Source organism: Pieris napi, chromosome 24, assembly GCF_905475465.1.
Source record: "Pieris napi chromosome 24, ilPieNapi1.2, whole genome shotgun sequence".
Classification (NCBI taxonomy): domain Eukaryota; kingdom Metazoa; phylum Arthropoda; class Insecta; order Lepidoptera; family Pieridae; genus Pieris; species Pieris napi.
In genome coordinates, this window is record NC_062257.1 from 7,368,918 (window position 1) to 7,388,057 (window position 19,140).

Sequence of the window (19,140 nt, forward strand, 5' to 3'; positions counted from 1 at the left end):
TGAATGTGCACGCGTTGTGGCGCCCTTTGAGGCCTCGCGTGACGCTGCACCCCCGCTCTTCCGAAGGGTAAGCGGGTCGTTCGATCAGTAAAGTCGAGCTTCTAGCGGCCAACCCTTGGATAATTCCCGACCTCCAAGTGGTATTAGGGTTACTCGGGTGCAGGGGCCTCCGCCCGGGTGGACGTTTTATATCCCCCATGTACCTAAACCAAATATGGAAAATAATCAAAACAAAACCAACTTAGAAGTAGAAGGAGATGGAGATGTTACGGAGAAGAGGTGGAGTAAAGAGGAAAAGCAGGAAAGTATAGAGAAGACGAGAAAGCTGCGAGTTGTTCTGGATCGACTGCCGATCCCAGACACATCTACAGCAATTGAGGAAAGCGCAACCGCGCGGATATCTGAGCCGGATGTCGAGTCGATGGTTAGTGTGTCGTCCACGCCATCGGCGAGCCGAGTCGGGTCACTGGACCGGGAGTCATTTGGCCGTTTCTGGAGCTGCAGATCAGCTCCCAAGAGAGGTAGAGAAGAGAGTGAGGGTAGTTCCACAGACACTCCCGGCTCCAAGGACCGGAAAAAGAAAGGACGAGTCAAGCCACCCACAACGGGAGAATACGTCGGCCTCGCTGCTGAAGAAGCCTACCGTAAGGCGCAGCGAGAAGAGAAGAGAACACGCGCTGAGGCCGAGATTCTGGACTCAGTTGCGCAGGCTCGCAAGACCCGATCGACATTGTCGCTATCGGAGAATGAAGAGTGTACCCTCTATGGAGGAGACAGATCGGACACGACAGCCACCGTCTTAAAACGGATGGAGGCCAGTCTCGAAGTGGTAACAAAAGTTGCCACTAAATCGAGCAACCTAAAAGGCGGCTTCGTTCAAGCCCTCAAACAAGCTGTACTTGACATAAGAAAGGATGCAGCTGCGCTCGCACAGAAAACGATTTCAGAAGAGACGCGTGCGCTACGCGCGGACAATGAGCGCCTCCATCGTGAAATAGAGGAGCTCAAGAAGCGAATGGAGACGCAGATGCCGGGCCTCGAAGAGATGGAAGCCCGTATCTACCGAAATCTCGGGGAAAGGCTCAATGCACGCCTTGAGGACCTGGAGCCAAGGCTCAATCCCGCGCAACGAGTCCGTCCCCCGCTCGCGGCAGATATAGCCACAAAAGGCAGAGTCGAAGCAGTTGCTTCAATTCCAGCTACTGCCCGACAGGCCTCAGAAATGAAGAAAAATAGGAAGAAGAAGAAAGCCAAAGCATCTGGCGAGAGCAGTAAGAGTGTGCCCATACCAGAAGTGCCCTCTACGTCCGCCACCGTTGCGCTCCCTACAAACCTAGGCGTTAAGAGCCGAGATGGCGAGAGCGCATGGGTTGTAGTTGGCAAACGAGGTAAGGATGTCAATGACCTGCCGACTTCGCCGAGAGTGCGCCAGGCACGCGCTAGTTCGAAGACTAGCCCGAAGAAGAAGGCTTCACCAAAGCTCCGGGTGACACGTTCTGCAGCCGTGAGCATTACATTAGCAAAAGAGGCCGAGCAGAAGGGGCTCACCTACGCCGACATTATAAAGGAAGCGAGGCAGAAGATCGACCTCAACGGCCTCGGCTTAGAGGCGGTCAAGTTCCGCCGTGGAGTGACCGGGGCCGCCATACTACTAATTCCCGGTACTGGGAAGGACGGCGTCGCAAACTCTCTCGCGGACAAATTAAAGGAGGTACTGCCCGCAGATAGCGTAAAAGTGGCTAGACCTCAAAAAGTTACGAGCGTCCGCATATCCGGACTAGATGACTCAGTCACAGCCGAGGAAATCCGTCTTGCGGTATCGGCAAAAGGAGAGTGCCCCACAGATCAAATTCGGGTGAGTGGAGTCCGCCCGGACAGAAGTGGGCTCTCCGCGGCGTGGGTGACGTGCCCGATCACAGCTGCAAAGAAGCTGACCGAAGGAAGGTTGCTCGTCGGATGGGTGGCGGCGCGTGTTGCCGTCCATATGCCCAGAGAGCTACGCTGCTACAGGTGCCTGGAGAAGGGACACGTAGCGGGCCGATGCACGGCGGAAGACCGCAGCCTACAGTGCTACAGATGCGGAATAGCCGGCCATAAAGCGGCAGAATGCACGGGAAAGGTCCAGTGCACTATTTGTGTGGCATCCGGTAGGAAGGCCGATCATCGTTTGGGAGGTCTCTCATGCTCGGCCCCCAAAAAGAGGATGCCTAGGAGAGTGCCCTCATCGAAGGCACCCCATCCCAACCCGAGCGGGGATAACAGTATGGAGACGGACGGGGCTGTAGTCAACTGATATGGTCTTTAATTTCCTACAGGCGAACATTAACCACTGCGCCGCCGCTCAGAATTTGCTGGTTCAGAGCGTGGCGGAGTGGTCCATAGACGTAGGCGTCATTAGCGAACCGTACGCAGCACCTGATCGCCCAAATTGGGTCTCGGATCGCTGTGGTCTGGTCTCTATCGTTGCTGCCAGCAATTCAGAGTGCCACCTCAGGAACGTTTCGAAAGGAGACGGCTGGGTAGCAGCCAACTTGGGCCAGCAGAAAGTTGTAGCGGTTTATTTCTCTCCAAATAAACCAATCAGTGAATTCGAGTCCTTCCTGGCTAGCATGGATAGTATTGTAAGGCAAGGCGCGCCTGGCGGGGTCTTGGTTGCCGGAGACCTGAACGCGAAGTCTGCGGCGTGGGGTTCCCCAGTTAGAAATTGCCGCGGGGACGTGCTAGTAGAATGGTTGGCATCCTGCAACCTCGTCGTACTGAATGTCGGCTCGGAATGGACGTGTTGCAGAGAATCGGGAGCTTCAGTGGTGGATGTGACCTTTGCCACCCCCGCCCTTGCGTGTCGTGTACGGGATTGGAGAGTGGAGACGGGGGTGGAAACGCTCTCCGACCATCGATATATACGTTTCAGCGTTCACCCCCCCTCGTCGTCGGTGCCTCCCGTCCGGGAGGGAGCTCCGCGTGAGATAGGCCCTAGATGGGCTTTAAAAGCTTTAAACAGAGAAGACTTGGTGGTAGCAACTGTGGTGAGCTCCTGGTGTCCTGCCGCTGGAGCTCGGAGTATTGACGAGAAAGTGATCTCGCTGGAAGGGGCTTGGAAAGAGATATCGGATGCCTCGATGCCTAGATCTCAGCGTCCTACTGTTCGGAAGTATGTTTATTGGTGGAGCGCAGGTCTGAGCAGACTCCGCAAGGCATGCACTGAGGCGCGAAGACGCCTGCGAAGGTACAGAAGGAGAAGTGGAGCCATTCTCGGTGGCGACGAAGAAGCGAGGCTTCGTGCGGACTTGCAGCAAGCGAAGAGGACACTGAAGAAGGAGATCAGTGAGGCCAAGGAGCGGGCTTGGGAGGAATTCCTGTCCATTCTGGACCTCGACCCCTGGGGCCGGCCGTATAAGACGGTTATGGCAAAAATGCGTCCATGGACCCCGCCAATCACCGAGGGAATGGAGCCGTCTCTCCTGGCTAAGGTCGTAGAAACGCTTTTCCCACCGGCATCGGCAATGTCGGACACAATGAGACCCTATGCTACCAGAGACATAGAGGAGGAGGACGACGAAGCGTCGGAGGTTACAGAGGAGGAGCTGGTTGCTGCGGCGGAACGAGCTGCGCTCAAAAAGACGGCGCCAGGCCCGGACGGGGTACACGGAAAGGTCTTGGCTCTCTCCCTCCGCCACGGGCTTCTGGAAAGGTTCCGATCTCTTTTGACTGACTGTATAAAAAGAGAGTCCTTTCCACAAATATGGAAAGATGGACGCTTGGTCCTCTTAAGGAAAATCGACAAACCGGCCGACTCGCCCTCAGGCTACAGGCCGATCGTACTCTTGAACGAGGCGGGCAAAATTTTCGAGCGCATAATTTCCGTGCGCATAGGGCGCCACCTGACATCGGTTGGACCCGATCTGTCGGACTGTCAATTTGGCTTCCGGTCGAGAAGGTCCACCATGGACGCCATTGCCCGCCTCCGAGAAATCACGGAAGAAATAACATTAAAAGGTGGCGTTGCGATCGCGGTGTCGCTCGACATCGCCAACGCGTTCAATACCATACCTTGGGAGGCGATCACTAATGGTCTCCGATACCATGGGGTGCCCATTTATTTGAGGACACTGGTCGCCGAGTACCTGCAAGGAAGGAAAATCATATATCCCGGTAGGGATGGCTGGAGGAGACATCAGGTGCGATGCGGTGTTCCACAGGGGTCGGTGTTAGGGCCACTGTTGTGGAACATTGGATATGACAGGGTCTTGAGGGGGGTGCTGATTCGTGGTGTGCAAGTTTTATGCTACGCGGACGACACACTCGTCGTGGCTTCCGGCGACTCTTTTAGGGAGGCTTCCCTCAGAGCGATAGCAGGCGTTGCGCAGATAGTGGGTCGCATTCGTAGTTTGGGCTTGCGTGTCGCCCTTAAAAAATCAGAGGCCATTGCCTTCTACGGCCCCCGGAGATCTCGCCCCCCGGACGCCCAAATCGTCGTTGGAGGGGTCCCGATTGATATAGGAATGCGGCTTAAATACCTGGGCCTATTGCTTGACCCCAAATGGTCGTTCAAGAATCATTTCATAGAATTGACGCCGAAACTGGAAGCGACAGCCATGGCGCTGAGTCGCATCATGCCCAACATTGGCGGGCCGCGTGAATCGTGCCGAAAGTTATTCGCCGGTATCGTCAGAGCGAAAGCCCTATACGGCTGCCCAATATGGGCGAATGCAACGGGCCTTAACACGCAGAATAAGGCGCTGATCAGACGGACGCAACGCACGATTTCATTGCGTGTGGCAAGAGCATACCGCACCGTTTCCTTTGACGCAGTTTGTGTGATAGCAGGAACATGCCCTTGGTACCACGATGCGGTAGCACTAGCCGATGTTTACTGGAGGAGAAACCACTGGCGGGGGCGCGGAGAAGAGCCGCCCTTCGAGGTAACTAAGCAGTGGCGAACTGAATCGCACGAAGTCGCGATACGAAACTGGAGTGCCGATCTGACAAATGCAAGCGCGGGCCTGTGGACCCTCGAGGCCATACGGCCCGTCCTCAAAGAATGGCTTGACAGACGATGGGGGTCACTGAGATACCACCTGATCCAGCTACTAACTGGACACGGATGCTTTGGCAAATACCTTTGCCAGGTGGCTCGCCGAGAGGCAAACCCCCTTTGCCACCACTGCGGGTGTCAAAATGACACGCCGCAGCATACTCTGGAGGAGTGTCCAGCGTGGGAGTCCGAGAGGAGCGCTCTGCTCTCCTCAATAAATGTGACCGACTTGACACTCCCAAATTTAGTGTCCGTCATGGTAAGGGATAGACGAGCCTGGCAGGCGGTCGAAGCCTTCGCCGAGGCTGTCCTGCAGGCGAAAGAAACCAGCGAGCGAGCCCGGGAGGCTGACCCTACGGCGCCGCCTTTAAGGAAGAAACGTACCGCGCGTAGCCGTCGCGACTTTCTGCGTCGCTGACGTCATACAGAGATATATAGGGCTTTTTATTAGGAGTGCTGCGCGCTAATTGGCGCCACGCAGCATGCGCAAGCTGGAAAGTGGGTTCAGGCCTGAAAAGGCTATTACCACGACCCAGCTACAGACACGCTACGGATTGGGCCCTGGTGGTTTTAGTGGGTATGGGGTCATCGCTTTTTATGACCTTGACCCCCACACTCCCCGCGCCACTGCGCCAGGCGCGGGGGCCCGTAAGCGGGTTTCCCCAGGTAAAAAAAAAAAAAAAAAAAAAAAAAAAAAAAAAAAAAAAAAAAAAAAAAAAAAAGGTTAGGTTAGGTTAGGTTAGGTTACCATTATATCTCCAAAGGCTTGTAGAGTCGTACCTCCTTAATCGTAAAATTGTGTTTCCTGGTAGGGATGCTTGGAGAGGCTACCGAGTCACATGCGGTGTGCCACAGGGTTCCGTTCTCGGGCCTCTGCTGTGGAACATGGGCTATAATCGTGTTTTTCAAGCATCGTTGCCCTTAGGTGTTCGGGTGATCTGTTACGCCGATGATACCTTGGTTGTGGCATCTGGCGGTACCTACGTCGAGGCGAGTCGTCGAGTGACTGCTGGGGTAGCTCAAGTCGTGGCGCAGATAAGACACCTCGGCCTGCGTGTCGCACTGGAGAAGTCCGAAGCGATCTGTTTCCACGGCCCAAGGCGAGCGCCTCCAGCGGGAGCGCACATCGTCGTTGCAGGAGTGTCCATTGAGGTAGGAAAGTCCTTGAAGTATTTGGGCCTGGTACTAGATTCCCGGTGGACATTTCGATCGCACTTCGCGGCACTTGCCCCGAAGCTCACCGCCACGTCATTGGCTCTCAGCCGGATTATGCCGAATCTAGGCGGGCCGAGTGAGGGTTGTCGCCGACTCTTTTCCGGCGTTCTTAAATCCCAAGCCCTGTACGGGTGCCCTGTATGGGCTGATAGGTTGTCCCGGCAAAACAAACACATTCTCAGGCGAGCCCAAAAATCAATAATGATCAGGGTTGCGCGGGCGTATCGCACGGTGTCATACGATGCTGTGTGTTTGATCGCAGGTTCCGCGCCCTGGCACCTCGAAGCTACCGCTTTGGCTGACGTCTATTGGCGCAGGGCTGATGCACGCGAAGCGGGAACTGAACCAGCCACTGAGACCATACGCTCCTGGCGCCTGGACGCCGGCCAGCGCGTGATACTAGATTGGAGGGCCGAGTTGGACGGTGCACAAATGGGACGGAATACGGTAAATGCGATCTTGCCCGTCCTGAACGAGTGGCTGGAGAAGAAGCGTGGTCCTTTGACTTTTCGTCTGGTGCAGGTCATATCAGGACACGGCTGTTTTGGCAAATACCTCCACCGCATCAGACGGGAACTGACCTCTGCGTGTCACCATTGCCAGGAACTTGTTGACGATGCCGCACACACATTAGCGGCTTGTCCGGCGTGGGCGGAAGAAAGGCGCAACCTGGTTGCAGCCTTTGGGACAGATCTGAGCCTTTCTACAATAATAAAGAAGGCTGTGGCCGATTTAGAGAAGTGGACAGTTTTATCCACATACTGTGGCGTGGTAATGCGGTGTAAAGAGCAAGCCGAGAGGGCCCGGGAAGTCCATGTGGAGTCCTCTTAAAATTGTAATTATGTGTGTGTATATGTATATAAATATAACCCTATTATGAGAGTCGCGTAAGCGGCATTCGCTGGACGGGGCGCGGTGAAAAGGCCTAGCTGTTACCCGCCCTCGTCCCATAGCGAACAGTGGGCCCTGGTGGTTTTAGTGGGTATGGGGTCATCGCTTTATGACCTTGACCCCCACACTCCCCGCGCCATTGAACAATTTGCCCAGGCGCGGGCGCCCGTAATCGGGTTTCCCCAGGATAAAAAAAAAAAAAAGGTTAGGTTAGGTTAGGTTAGGTTAGGTTAGGTTAGGTTAGGTTAGGTTAGGTTAGGTTAGGTTAGGTTAGGTTAGGTTAGGTTAGGTTAGGTTCCCCCCCTCCGCGGATGGATTTACCCGCGGCTCCTAGGCTTGTCGTGCCGGGGGGGCCCAGTACCTGGAGCGACCGCAGCAATGCCGTCGTAAAGGGGAAGCAAATAAGGAGTTTATACAGGCTGGCCTTTATCTTGGAGGCCAGTCTCTGGAGAGGGCATCAGCGCCCAGCGGAGATGAGTCCGCTAGTCCCTGGCAAGCTGGAGAGATCACCTGATCTCAAAGGTGAGGCTGAGGGACCTTTGCTTTGACCTGGGCCTTGGCTGCTCTCGACTCTTTCTTTCTCAAGAAACATGCGAGATGCTGTGTAGATGTATGTATGTTCTGTTTTCTGGGGGGCAAAACAGCATTCTTTGGTGATATGGTCAGCGTATGGTGGAGGACGCTCGACGCACGATTGGAGGAGAGGCCTTACTGGGCAATAAGAGGAAGGAAACCTTGATACAAAAATCCCCTAACGTTCGGCGCTGATGAGCGTGGCGTCGGACACCTAATCCCCTCTTTATGAGGAATTGAGGTCGTTGGCGGGCAGGTCAATGCCTAGCGCCAAAAAACGCGTCCCCGGATCCCTCCGGAGTGACGGCGAGGACTCGCTACAGCTTGGGCTCTCGGCTGTGGTACATGGGTCTTTAAGAGGGCCACAGGGGAGCGACCCCTGTTTAAATAAAAGCAAGCATGAGTTTTAATACACGTTTAACTACCCCAGGTGGGTTAAATCCCACCCATGGCGATGCCATGGCTAAGCCCCACCGTACTCTGGGGGGGGGCAAAACTCATGAGAAAGAGAAGGAGGAGAGAGGTGTAGGATGTGAAGATGTGAAGGAGAATGAAAGGGATGAGAGCGAGATGTCCAACCGGAGTACGCCTGTCCCTCTCAAAGAGTGTAGAGTGGTCTTGGTGCGAACTCCACTACCCTCATCGAGTCCAAATAACATCATAGTAGACCGAGAAGTTGAGGCTATTACTGATATCGAAACAAATATGGGACGACAAATGATGGAGGCCAGTCTGGAGACGAGTTGTGAGATGCTCAGCGCTGACGCGTCGTATGCCTCCATCAACTCACCACATGTACAAGGACGACCGGCGCGATTCTTTCGTCGGAAAAGAAGGAAGGCGGAATGTAGTTCTAGCGACACTGGAACCCCTCACTCGACGAGAAAGTCCCGGGCTGCCTTAACTAAACTCCAACGAGTAGAACGGGAGAAGAGGACTGAAGCGGAATTGCTAGAGGCGACTCCCAGTCCCCCAACAAAAATAAGTAGCATAGCGCAAACGGAACGGCTCGCTGACCCAAAGGTGAGGATTGAGGCCAGCCTCGCCGCCGTGGATAAAGTCGCCCGAAATTCGAGCAACCTAAAGGGCACCTTTGTGGCAGCGCTTAAACAGGCGGTAACCTCAATTCGCAGAGACGCCGAAGAGCTAGCTGACCGTACAGTCAGTGATGAGACGAGGGCTCTCCGAAACGAAAATGAGAGGCTTCGTGGACAGGTGGAAGCACTTCAAAAAGAAATGGCTGAGTTGAGAACCCTGATCCAAGAGTGTTCCAGGAAACCGGTGCATAAAGAGCAACCACGGAAATCCTCACCATCTCCGCAGCTACCACAACTTTTGGCCGAGCTCGAAGGTCGTTTAATGAGACAAATGGGCGAATGTCTTAGTGCGAGACTCGCCAACCTGGAGCCTCGCCTAAATGCGGAACCAAAAATTCGACCACCATTAGCAGCGGATCCGATTCCAACTGGAGACTCTACGCCAAAGAGCATAGGAGGAGACTCGCTAGAGCAGAAGCGGAAACCTAGGAAAGGAAAGAAAATGCGGGCACTTGATGCTAACAATGCACCCGATGCCCTAAGTGCGCAGATTCCACCAACCCAGAGCAACCTGGAGGCCACTGGCGACCAGGAGTGGAAAACAGTGACCAGGAAGCGCAAACAGGCCAAGAAGGGGAACGCAACTAGCAAGGATACCCCAACCGCTAGCATCGTAAAGCCCGCAGCTACGACCGTTCAACGGCCACGAGTAAAGCTGAAGGCCCCAAGATCTACGGCCGTTGTACTCACGATCACCGAGAAGGAACAGGATATGTCTTACGCCTCCGTACTACGGGAGGCAAAGGAAAAAATTTGTTTGAGTGATCTGGGCATTGAAGCCGTCAAGTTTAAGCGGGCGGCGACGGGAGCGGTGATCCTAGAGCTACCTGGATCACATAGTGGAGACAAGGCCGATGCCCTTGCCAGGAAATTGAAGGATGTCTGTCCTAGCGGGGTGAACGTGTCGCGACCTGAAAAGTGTGCCGAGGTTCGAGTGGCTGGCCTTGATGACTCAGTCACGTCAGATGATATCAAAATAGCTATAGCGGAGAAGGGTGGCTGTAACCGGGAGCTAATAACGGTGAGTGAGGTGCGGCCGGACAGGACTGGTTTGTTTGGGGCCTGGGTCCGTTGTCCGATCCTTGCGGCTAAACAAATTTCTAAGGGTCGACTTCTCATAGGCTGGGTCGCAGCTAGGGTCACCATTCTGGAGCGGAGAGAGATAAGGTGTTACCGGTGCCTTCAAAACGGGCACGTAGCCAGCAGGTGCACATTTGGTACAGATCGTAGCGGTCTCTGCTACCGCTGCGCACAACCAGGTCACAGGGCCGCGACTTGCGTGGGCAAACTCATGTGCGTCCTTTGCCAAGAAGCGGGCCGAAAGGCTGACCATCGGCTGGGGAGTGCTAAATGTCCGGCCCCTAGCGCCAAAGTTGCAAGAAGAGAGAGGCCGCGGCACAACAACGTTCCGACCGAGTCTCCCCCACCGGACGGGGAACCAATGCACTTAGATGGAAGCGTGAATGCCTAGCACAACCCTTCGATTCCTCCAAGGTAACCTTAACCACTGTGCCAATGCCCAGGATCTCCTGACACAAAGTATGGCACAGTGGTCCATCAATGTCGCCATAATGTCTGAACCGTACATCTCAGACTTGAGGACCGTATCTCAAAGACAAAATTGGTTTGTGGATAGGGAAGGCCTTGCGGCCGTTATACTCGACAATGACCGGGTGGCACTTTCAGGACCGCACCGAAAGGGTCGCGGCTGTGTCGCCGTCCGAGTCTCAGAGAATCTTGTCGTAATAAGCGCCTACTGTTCTCCAAACAAGACGCTCATGGAGTTCGAGCGGTTCCTAGTCGAGATAGGCGCACTGGTCGATTGGGCCCGCCCCCACGAGGTAATCGTCGCCGGTGACTTTAACGCGAAGTCGGCTGCGTGGGGGACGCTGGATGACCGTGGACGAGGACAGGCCCTGTTACGATGGGCCGCAATGTATAATCTGACAGTGCTAAATAAAGGCTCCGAGCATACGTGCGTACGCAGAGCGGGAGGCTCCATCGTTGATGTCACTTTTGCGAGTTCCTGTCTTGCTCGTCGCGTGGAAGATTGGGAGGTTATGAAGGTAGAAACATTGTCGGACCATAGATATATCCAATTTCGAATCCTACCATTGTCCTGTATCACTCCAGCTGGACAAAATCTCATTCCGTCTGAAATCGGCAATAAATGGTCGCTGAGGTCGTTGGATAGAGTCGTGTTTGAAGAGGCGACAATAGTTAAGTCTTGGTGTTCTGGCCCGATTAGGAATACTGATATAGAAAATGAAGTTCGGTGGCATACGAAAGCGTTAGCGGACCTTTCAGATGTGTCAATGAGCCGCGTACGAATCTTGAGGCCGAGGAATAAGGTTTACTGGTGGTCCGACGAACTGGCTGTTCTTCGATCGTTCTGTGTGAGGTCGCGAAGGATATTTACGCGGTATAGGCGCCGACCACAAGCACGTCGTAGTCAAGAGGAAGAGGAACGGCTATACGTAGATTACCAGGCTGCCAAAAGGAACCTAAGGGTAGCAATAGCGGAGTCCAAAGAAACGGCTTGGAATGAGTTCCTTAATACGTTACAAGAAGACCCCTGGGGCCGCCCCTTTCGACTTGTAATGAGCAAATTGCGACCCTGGGCGCCGCCACTGACGTCTAGCATGCAACCTTCGCTTCTTGACTCAGTGGTAGCCACTTTATTTCCGTGTGGAAATGGGTGCACACCTACACTAGCGAACTACTCGATTCCAAGCGAAGAGTCAATGCACGTGACACGCGAAGAATTAGATGCAGCATTGGCAAGGATCGTGGCTAAGAACACAGCCCCAGGCCCTGATGGCCTTCATGGCAAGGTGTGGGCTCTCGCCCTTAAAGATGAAGAAATGGCGTGGCGGTTCTGCGGCTTGTTGACGCGGATAATGCAGAGGGGAGAGTTTCCTTCAGCCTGGAAGACTGGGAAATTAGTGCTGATTAAGAAACCCGGCAAAGCAGAAACATCCCCCTCTGCTTACCGCCCAATTGTATTGCTGGATGAGAGTGGCAAAATCCTAGAGCGGATTATGGCCAAAAGGATAAATACACACCTGGAAACTATCGGACCAGATCTGCACAGTGCCCAGTTTGGATTCCGGCGTTCGCGGTCAACTGTGGACGCAATCGCAGAGGTCCGAGAAATAAGCGAGGAGACCACGGAACAGGGTGGTGTTGCAATAGCGGTATCCCTTGACATTGCCAACGCCTTCAACACCATTCCTCACGAGGCTATTCTGCGAGGTTTAGTGCATCATGGAATACCATTATATCTCCAAAGGCTTGTAGAGTCGTACCTCCTTAATCGTAAAATTGTGTTTCCTGGTAGGGATGCTTGGAGAGGCTACCGAGTCACATGCGGTGTGCCACAGGGTTCCGTTCTCGGGCCTCTGCTGTGGAACATGGGCTATAATGGTGTTCTTCAAGCATCGTTGCCCTTAGGTGTTCGGGTGATCTGTTACGCCGATGATACCTTGGTTGTGGCATCTGGCGGTACCTACGTCGAGGCGAGTCGTCGAGTGACTGCTGGGGTAGCTCAAGTCGTGGCGCAGATAAGACACCTCGGCCTGCGTGTCGCACTGGAGAAGTCCGAAGCGATCTGTTTCCACGCCCAAGGCGAGCGCCTCCAGCGGGAGCGCACATCGTCGTTGCAGGAGTGTCCATTGAGGTAGGAAAGTCCTTGAAGTATTTGGCCTGGTACTAGATTCCCGGTGGACATTTCGATCGCACTTCGCGGCACTTGCCCCAAAGCTCACCGCCACGTCATTGGCTCTCAGCCGGATTATGCCGAATCTAGGCGGGCCGAGTGAGGGTTGTCGCCGACTCTTTTCCGGCGTTCTTAAATCCCAAGCCCTGTACGGCTGCCCTGTATGGGCTGATAGGTTGTCCCGGCAAAACAAACACATTCTCAGGCGAGCCCAAAAATCAATAATGATCAGGGTTGCGCGGGCGTATCGCACGGTGTCATACGATGCCGTGTGTTTGATCGCAGGTTCCGCGCCCTGGCACCTCGAAGCTACCGCTCTGGCTGACGTCTATTGGCGCAGGGCTGATGCACGCGAAGCGGGAACTGAACCAGCCACTGAGACCATACGCTCCTGGCGCCTGGACGCCGGCCAGCGCGTGATACTAGATTGGAGGGCCGAGTTGGACGGTGCACAAATGGGACGGAATACGGTAAATGCGATCTTGCCCGTCCTGAACGAGTGGCTGGAGAAGAAGCGTGGTCCTTTGACTTTTCGTCTGGTGCAGGTCATATCAGGACACGGCTGTTTTGGCAAATACCTCCACCGCATCAGACGGGAACTGACCTCTGCGTGTCACCATTGCCAGGAACTTGTTGACGATGCCGCACACACATTAGCGGCTTGTCCGGCGTGGGCGGAAGAAAGGCGCAACCTGGTTGCAGCCTTTGGGACAGATCTGAGCCTTTCTACAATAATAAAGAAGGCTGTGGCCGACTTAGAGAAGTGGACAGTTTTATCCACATACTGTGGCGTGGTAATGCGGTGTAAAGAGCAAGCCGAGAGGGCCCGGGAAGTCCATGTGGAGTCCTCTTAAAATTGTAATTATGTGTGTGTATATGTATATAAATATAAACCTATTATGAGAGTCGCGTAAGCGGCATTCGCTGGACGGGGCGCGGTGAAAAGGCCTAGCTGTTACCCGCCCTCGTCCCATAGCGAACAGTGGGCCCTGGTGGTTTTAGTGGGTATGGGGTCATCGCTTTACGCCATTCGCCATTGAACAATTTGCCCAGGCGCGGGCGCCCGTAATCGGGTTTCCCCAGGATAAAAAAAAAAAAAAAAAAAAAAAAAAAGGTTAGGTTAGGTTAGGTTGGCCCAGGTAAAAGACCTGGGTCTGGAGCTTGCGGCCCTTAGGAGGGATTTTAATGAGCGCACTGCGCACTTTGCGCAGTCTAAGGGACACTCCGTGTCGGTGGAGGGTCCCTCCACTCCAGATGCCCTCCGTCAAATGATGGAGGGGCTTTTGGACGGGGTGAGGGAGAACCTTATGGGGGATGTGATGCGGGCTGTTGGGGGCATGTTGGATGCCAAGCTTGCGGGGATTGGGGACAGGCTCCTCCCTGAGCCTGTGCTGCGTCCTCCGCTGGCGGCATCGGCCCGTGGTCAGAGAGCCCCCGAGCGTTTTGTAGAGAGGGGGGGCCCGGGGGCCCCGAATTTAACGGGGCCCCAGGGCTCCAGGACCCGTGAGGGTTCATTGGGGGGGTCGGGGCACGGTGGCTCCGAATGTGGTGGGGGACCCAGGGCCCCCGAAGTTTTTGAGGGGAGCAGAGTCCCGGAGGCCCCAGGTCTTTTGGGGCCCCAGGGCTCTGGGGGTCCTGGTGACGGAAGCTGGGCGACCGTCACCAAAAAAAAGAAGAAGGGAAAAGGAAAGGGGAAGAAGAGTGGTTCTCCCGCTGCGCCGGTCCTTCCCCCTGTGAGTGGGGGAAGTGGCCGTGTGGGCCAGGCACAGGACCATGGAGTGGGTCACGGCGCAGGGCCCTCGGCTGGGCGGTCTGTCAGGGTGCAGCCTTCGCTCACTCCGCCGAAAACTTCCGCAGTGGTCATCACATTGCGGAGGGAGGCGGTGGAGCGGGGGGGTGACGTATGCCGACGTGTTAACCAAGGCCAGAAATGGTATTAGCCTGGCTGAGATTGGTATCGCAAGTATCAGCATCCGGCTAACGGCAACGGGAGCTCGGATGCTGGAGGTGCCGGGGGTTGACAGGGAGGAGAAGGCTGATGCCCTGGCGGCTAGGCTTCGTGTGGTGCTGTCGGAGGAGCCTTGGTGGGGAGGCCCGTCAAATGTGCGGACCTCCTTATTCGGGACCTCGACGACAGCATCACTGAGAGGGATGTGACGGAGGCGGTGGCTGCCATGGGTGGGCTGCCTGGCTGAAGCGATCAAGCCAGGTAAGATTTGGAGGCGTGGGGATACGGGGCTTGGGGGAGATGTTCCTCCTGTGTCCGGTCGCCGCCGCCGAGAAAGTGTGCCAAGGAAAGCTCCTCATTGGGTGGAGCTCCTGTCGGGTTGAAATCCGAGAGGATCGCCCTTTGAGGTGCTTTAAGTGCCAGGAGTTTGGTCACGTGCGGGTCACCTGTACCTCGGCGGTGGACATGGCGGAGGCGTGCTTTAGATGTGGGGTTGTAGGTCACAAGGCCCATGAGTGCAGCTCGAAAGAGCTGCATTGTGTGGTCTGCTCAGCGGCTGGAAGCCGGCAGACCACAATATGGGGGGTAGGGCCTGCAACCCTCCAAGGCGGAGGGGGGCCCCGTATGCCCCTGTAGCGTCCAGCACGGTGGTGGGGAATGCTCCCATGGAGGTTGGTGTAGAGCTGTCAAACAAATAAAATGTCTGACAGCCTTACTAGCCTCCTTCAGGGGAATTTAAGGCGCTCCGCTGCGGCTCAGGACTTGTTCCTGCAGTCGATGGCGGAGTGGGGGGTGATGGCGGCCGTTGTTACTGAGCCCTACTATGTGTCGCGACAGAGCTCATGGGTGGGGGGACCTTCGAGGTGATGCGGCTGTGATTGCTCGGCCGCATGGACCTCCTCTCTCTCTAAGAGAGAGAGGTTCTGGGTTTGTTCTGGCTGATTGGGGGGGAATGGACGTTCGTCGGAGCGTATTTTTCCCCCAATGAGCGTCTGAGCCATTTCGAGGGTTTCCTTGATGCCATGGGCCTGGCCATACGGGGGGCTCTTCCGCGGCCCCTTATCCTCATGGGAGACCTTAATGCGAGGTCTCCCACCTGGGGTGACAGGGTGTCGTGTCGGAGGGGCCCGGTTCTGGAGGAGTGGGCGGCGGAGTTGGGCCTCGTATTCTTAAACGAGGGAACGGAGCCCACCTGTGTCCGCCCACAGGGCAGTTCTAGGGTGGAAGGCGTGGCGTGGGCGCGGGGGCTGGACGCGAAGAGCGTACGCCCAACAGCGTTCAGCTGCGCCGTCGTTGAGCCCTTATGCGGACATATTCGCCTGAATTCCCTGGGTTGAATGCCTTGTGCGACCCCCCGGGGAATTCAATGCGGTGCCAGATGTCATTCATTCAGAATGGATGTGTCTGGCACTGCAGGTGATATGGAGGGCCTAGGAGGAATTTTTAGTGGGTCGGGTTTCTCCCCTCTGGTTAGCAGAGGGATAAGAGATAACCATCCCCACAGTCCCCGCGGTAGCGACTGCATACGCCCGCGGGCCTGCAATTGTGCATTTTAACCTCCTTAATAAAAAAAAAAAAAAAAAAAGGTTAGGTTAGGTTAGGTTAGGTTAGGTTAGGTTAGGTTAGGTTAGGTTAGGTTAGGTTAGGTTAGGTTAGGTTAGGTTAGGTTAAGGGCCTCATAGCCAAGCGGCTTTGTATGTGACCGTGGTGGGTGTGAGGTTCCGGGTTCGATTCCCGGTCCGAGTGTAAATTTATATTTATTCTCGGCCTTTGGTAGGGCTGTACGGTGCCGGGCGAGTGTTTAAACCGTACATAGTGGGCACAGTTGAGATTCTATAGTGTGCAGTGGGCACCCAACTATATCGATACTCCTGTGTGAGGATGGCAATTACAAGTGGTTAAGTAATTCAACATTCCTTTTAAAGGGCCTCATAGCCAAACGGCTTTGTATGTGACCGTGGTGGGTGTGAGGTTCCGGGTTCGATTCCCGGTCCGAGTGTAAATTTATATTTATTCTCGGCCTTTGGTAGGGCTGTACGGTGCCGGGCGAGTGTTTAAACCGTACATAGTGGGCACAGTTGAGATTCTATAGTGTGCAGTGGGCACCCAACTATATCGATACTCCTGTGTAGGCTTAGAACGTAGCAATACGCTCTAGGCCGAGGGTGGCAATTACAAGTGGTTAAGTAATTGGACATTCCTTTTTCCCTGGGTTGAATGCCTTGTGCGACCCCCGGGGAATTCAATGCGGTGCCAGATGTCATTCATTCAGAATGGATGTGTCTGGCACTGCAGGTGATATGGAGGGCCTAGGAGGAATTTTTAGTGGGTCGGGTTTCTCCCCTCTGGTTAGCAGAGGGATAAGAGATAACCATCCCCACAGTCCCCGCGGTAGCGACTGCATACGCCCGCGGGCCTGCAATTGTGCATTTTAACCTCCTTAATAAAAAAAAAAAAAAAAAGGTTAGGTTAGGTTAGGTTAGGTTAGGTTAGGTTTTTTTTTTTTTTTTTTTTTTTTTTTTTTGTATTTTTGTTTGTTTGCAATATGTTTTTTTAATGAGAAGATGTAGCTTGAAGAGCTTAACAAAGATATGATTCACAAAAGGGTGGAGATGCAAGGAAGAAGTGGCTATTTGATACCTTCTCGTTCCTTGTACCTTTACAATTTGTCACATGGACGAATTAATATAAAATTTATATAAGGCAAGTGTTTGCTATTTGTTAAATAATTATACACAGTAATTGAAGTGAGGTATGAACAAGTTATTGGCGTCCAATGTGACGTGGAGTCTCATTGTAGAATAATCTGAATTTATTTAGTACAAAAAAAAGAAAGAATAGGAAATGTAGTAACATAAAAATAATAATATAATAAAATAAAACATCAAAATAATTCTAGTCTTATTACCGTAGTAATAGGACTAGACTGGAATTACTTTGGTAACACGTGAATGAAATATTGTAGAAATTAACAAATGTTGGTGACTAAGTTGACAAGGTTTCTATTACTTCTATTACTGTAATAGGGCTAAACTAGAATTAATGAGAAATTGTACAAATTAACAAATGTTAGTGATTTAGTTGACAAGTTTTCTATTACTTCTATTACTGTAATAGGGCTAAACTAGCGTTAAAAATTATTTTGAAATATGTGATTGTGACTTTTAACATTTATAAAGGGAATTACTACTTAAAATTAACATTATACACAGCAAGACAGTCAGACAGGAAAAGATGATAAATACAACTCTATGAGTATGTTAGAATAACAGTCATTTTCGAATGTTGAATTTATCTGTTGAATTGTTTGAGGCAATTTATGATATGGGTCATCAGTTGAACAAGTGACTCTAGTTCTGAGGGGTGCGAAATCAGTTCTCTTAAGGAGAAGGGGTTAAGTTTGGTCATGTGTTTTGTGAATTTTTGTGTATGGTTGTGTCTTTGATTTATAAATCTAGGGCACTCTTCTAGCAGATGTATCAGTGTCTGCGTGGTTTGGTTGTCGCATGGGCAAGTGTCGTTGTCAGTGATTTTGAATCGGTTCAGATAGCTTTTGGCGAAGGAGTGTCCTGTGAGAAATTGAGTGAGTTGAAACGAAATTGGCGTAGAAGAGAAAAATGAATGTATGTCTTCTAGTTTCGGGAATATGTTGACCGTAAAGCGACCTGTGCAGTCTCCTACATATCTGTTATTGCTTTTGACTTTGGTCGCGCTTTTAATTGATGATTTAATATGGGACAGGGGGCATGCAACGTGGGATGGGGAGCAGTGCATGTTCGCAGCTTTAGAAGCGGCTGCGTCCGCGGCTTCGTTGCCAGGGATCCCGGAGTGTCCTTTCACCCATTGAAATAGGATCTCTGATTTTAAATGTGTGTTTTTTAGCTGGTGAATAGTTTTGTGTATTTGTGCAACAAGTGGGTGTGTATTAGATGACTGTTTAAGTGCAGCTAGCGATGATTGTGAGTCGGTATGAATGAGCGAGTGCGATATTTTATTTCTATAGATGTGTTCTACAGCTTTAAGAATTGCAAACAGCTCAGCCTGAAAGACTGAGCTAGTGCTGTGTAATTTAAATAATTTTGTAAGTTTGGGTGTACGGGTGGAGGGTGGGAAGACAACAAATGCCGCGCCGACAGAGCCGTCGTTTTGTTTGCTGCCGTCCGTGTATATGTGTGTGTGTGTGAAGTTACTGTTAGTGTTGGTGTCTGCAACACGTGTACTGATTGCTATCCTATGCGCAGGGTGAAGGAGCTCCTGGGTCGATATAGGTGTTTCTATCGGGATGTCAGAGGGAATTCTATCGCTAGTTCTATTGATTCGGGTTTGTTCCAGCTCAGCGGTCTCTAGGACCCTGAGGTCTAGCGGAGTGATTTGGGCTAAAGCCGTGGCCGCGCAGGTTGAAATAGTGCGAAACCCTCTGATGATTTTTATGGCGAAAAGCCTTTGAGTATTATTTAGTCGTTTTCGAATATATTTCTTAGTGGCGATATGGCCCCATATTCCCGAAGCGTAAGTAATAATAGGTTCGATAACCCTTTGGTATATGAGCCTAATGTTATCAGGGTGACGGCCCCAAGTTGGTCTGGTGAAGAGTGAGATTTTATGGAATATTTTTATTGCCCTCCCTAAGATGTAATTAACATGTTCATTAAAATTAAGCTTA

General features: G+C 52.9%; 1 protein-coding gene across 1 annotated transcript; it reads left to right on the top strand.

Annotated features, from left to right (window-relative positions):
* Nucleotides 1-214: 214 nt before the first annotated feature.
* On the top strand, nucleotides 215-1,855 carry LOC125061671 (the record flags this gene model as incomplete). Its single annotated transcript, XM_047667197.1, has 1 exon — nucleotides 215-1,855. A coding segment is annotated over exon 1 (1,641 nt), but the record flags the coding sequence as incomplete, so codon positions are not given.
* Between the last annotated feature and the right edge of the window lie 17,285 nt (nucleotides 1,856-19,140).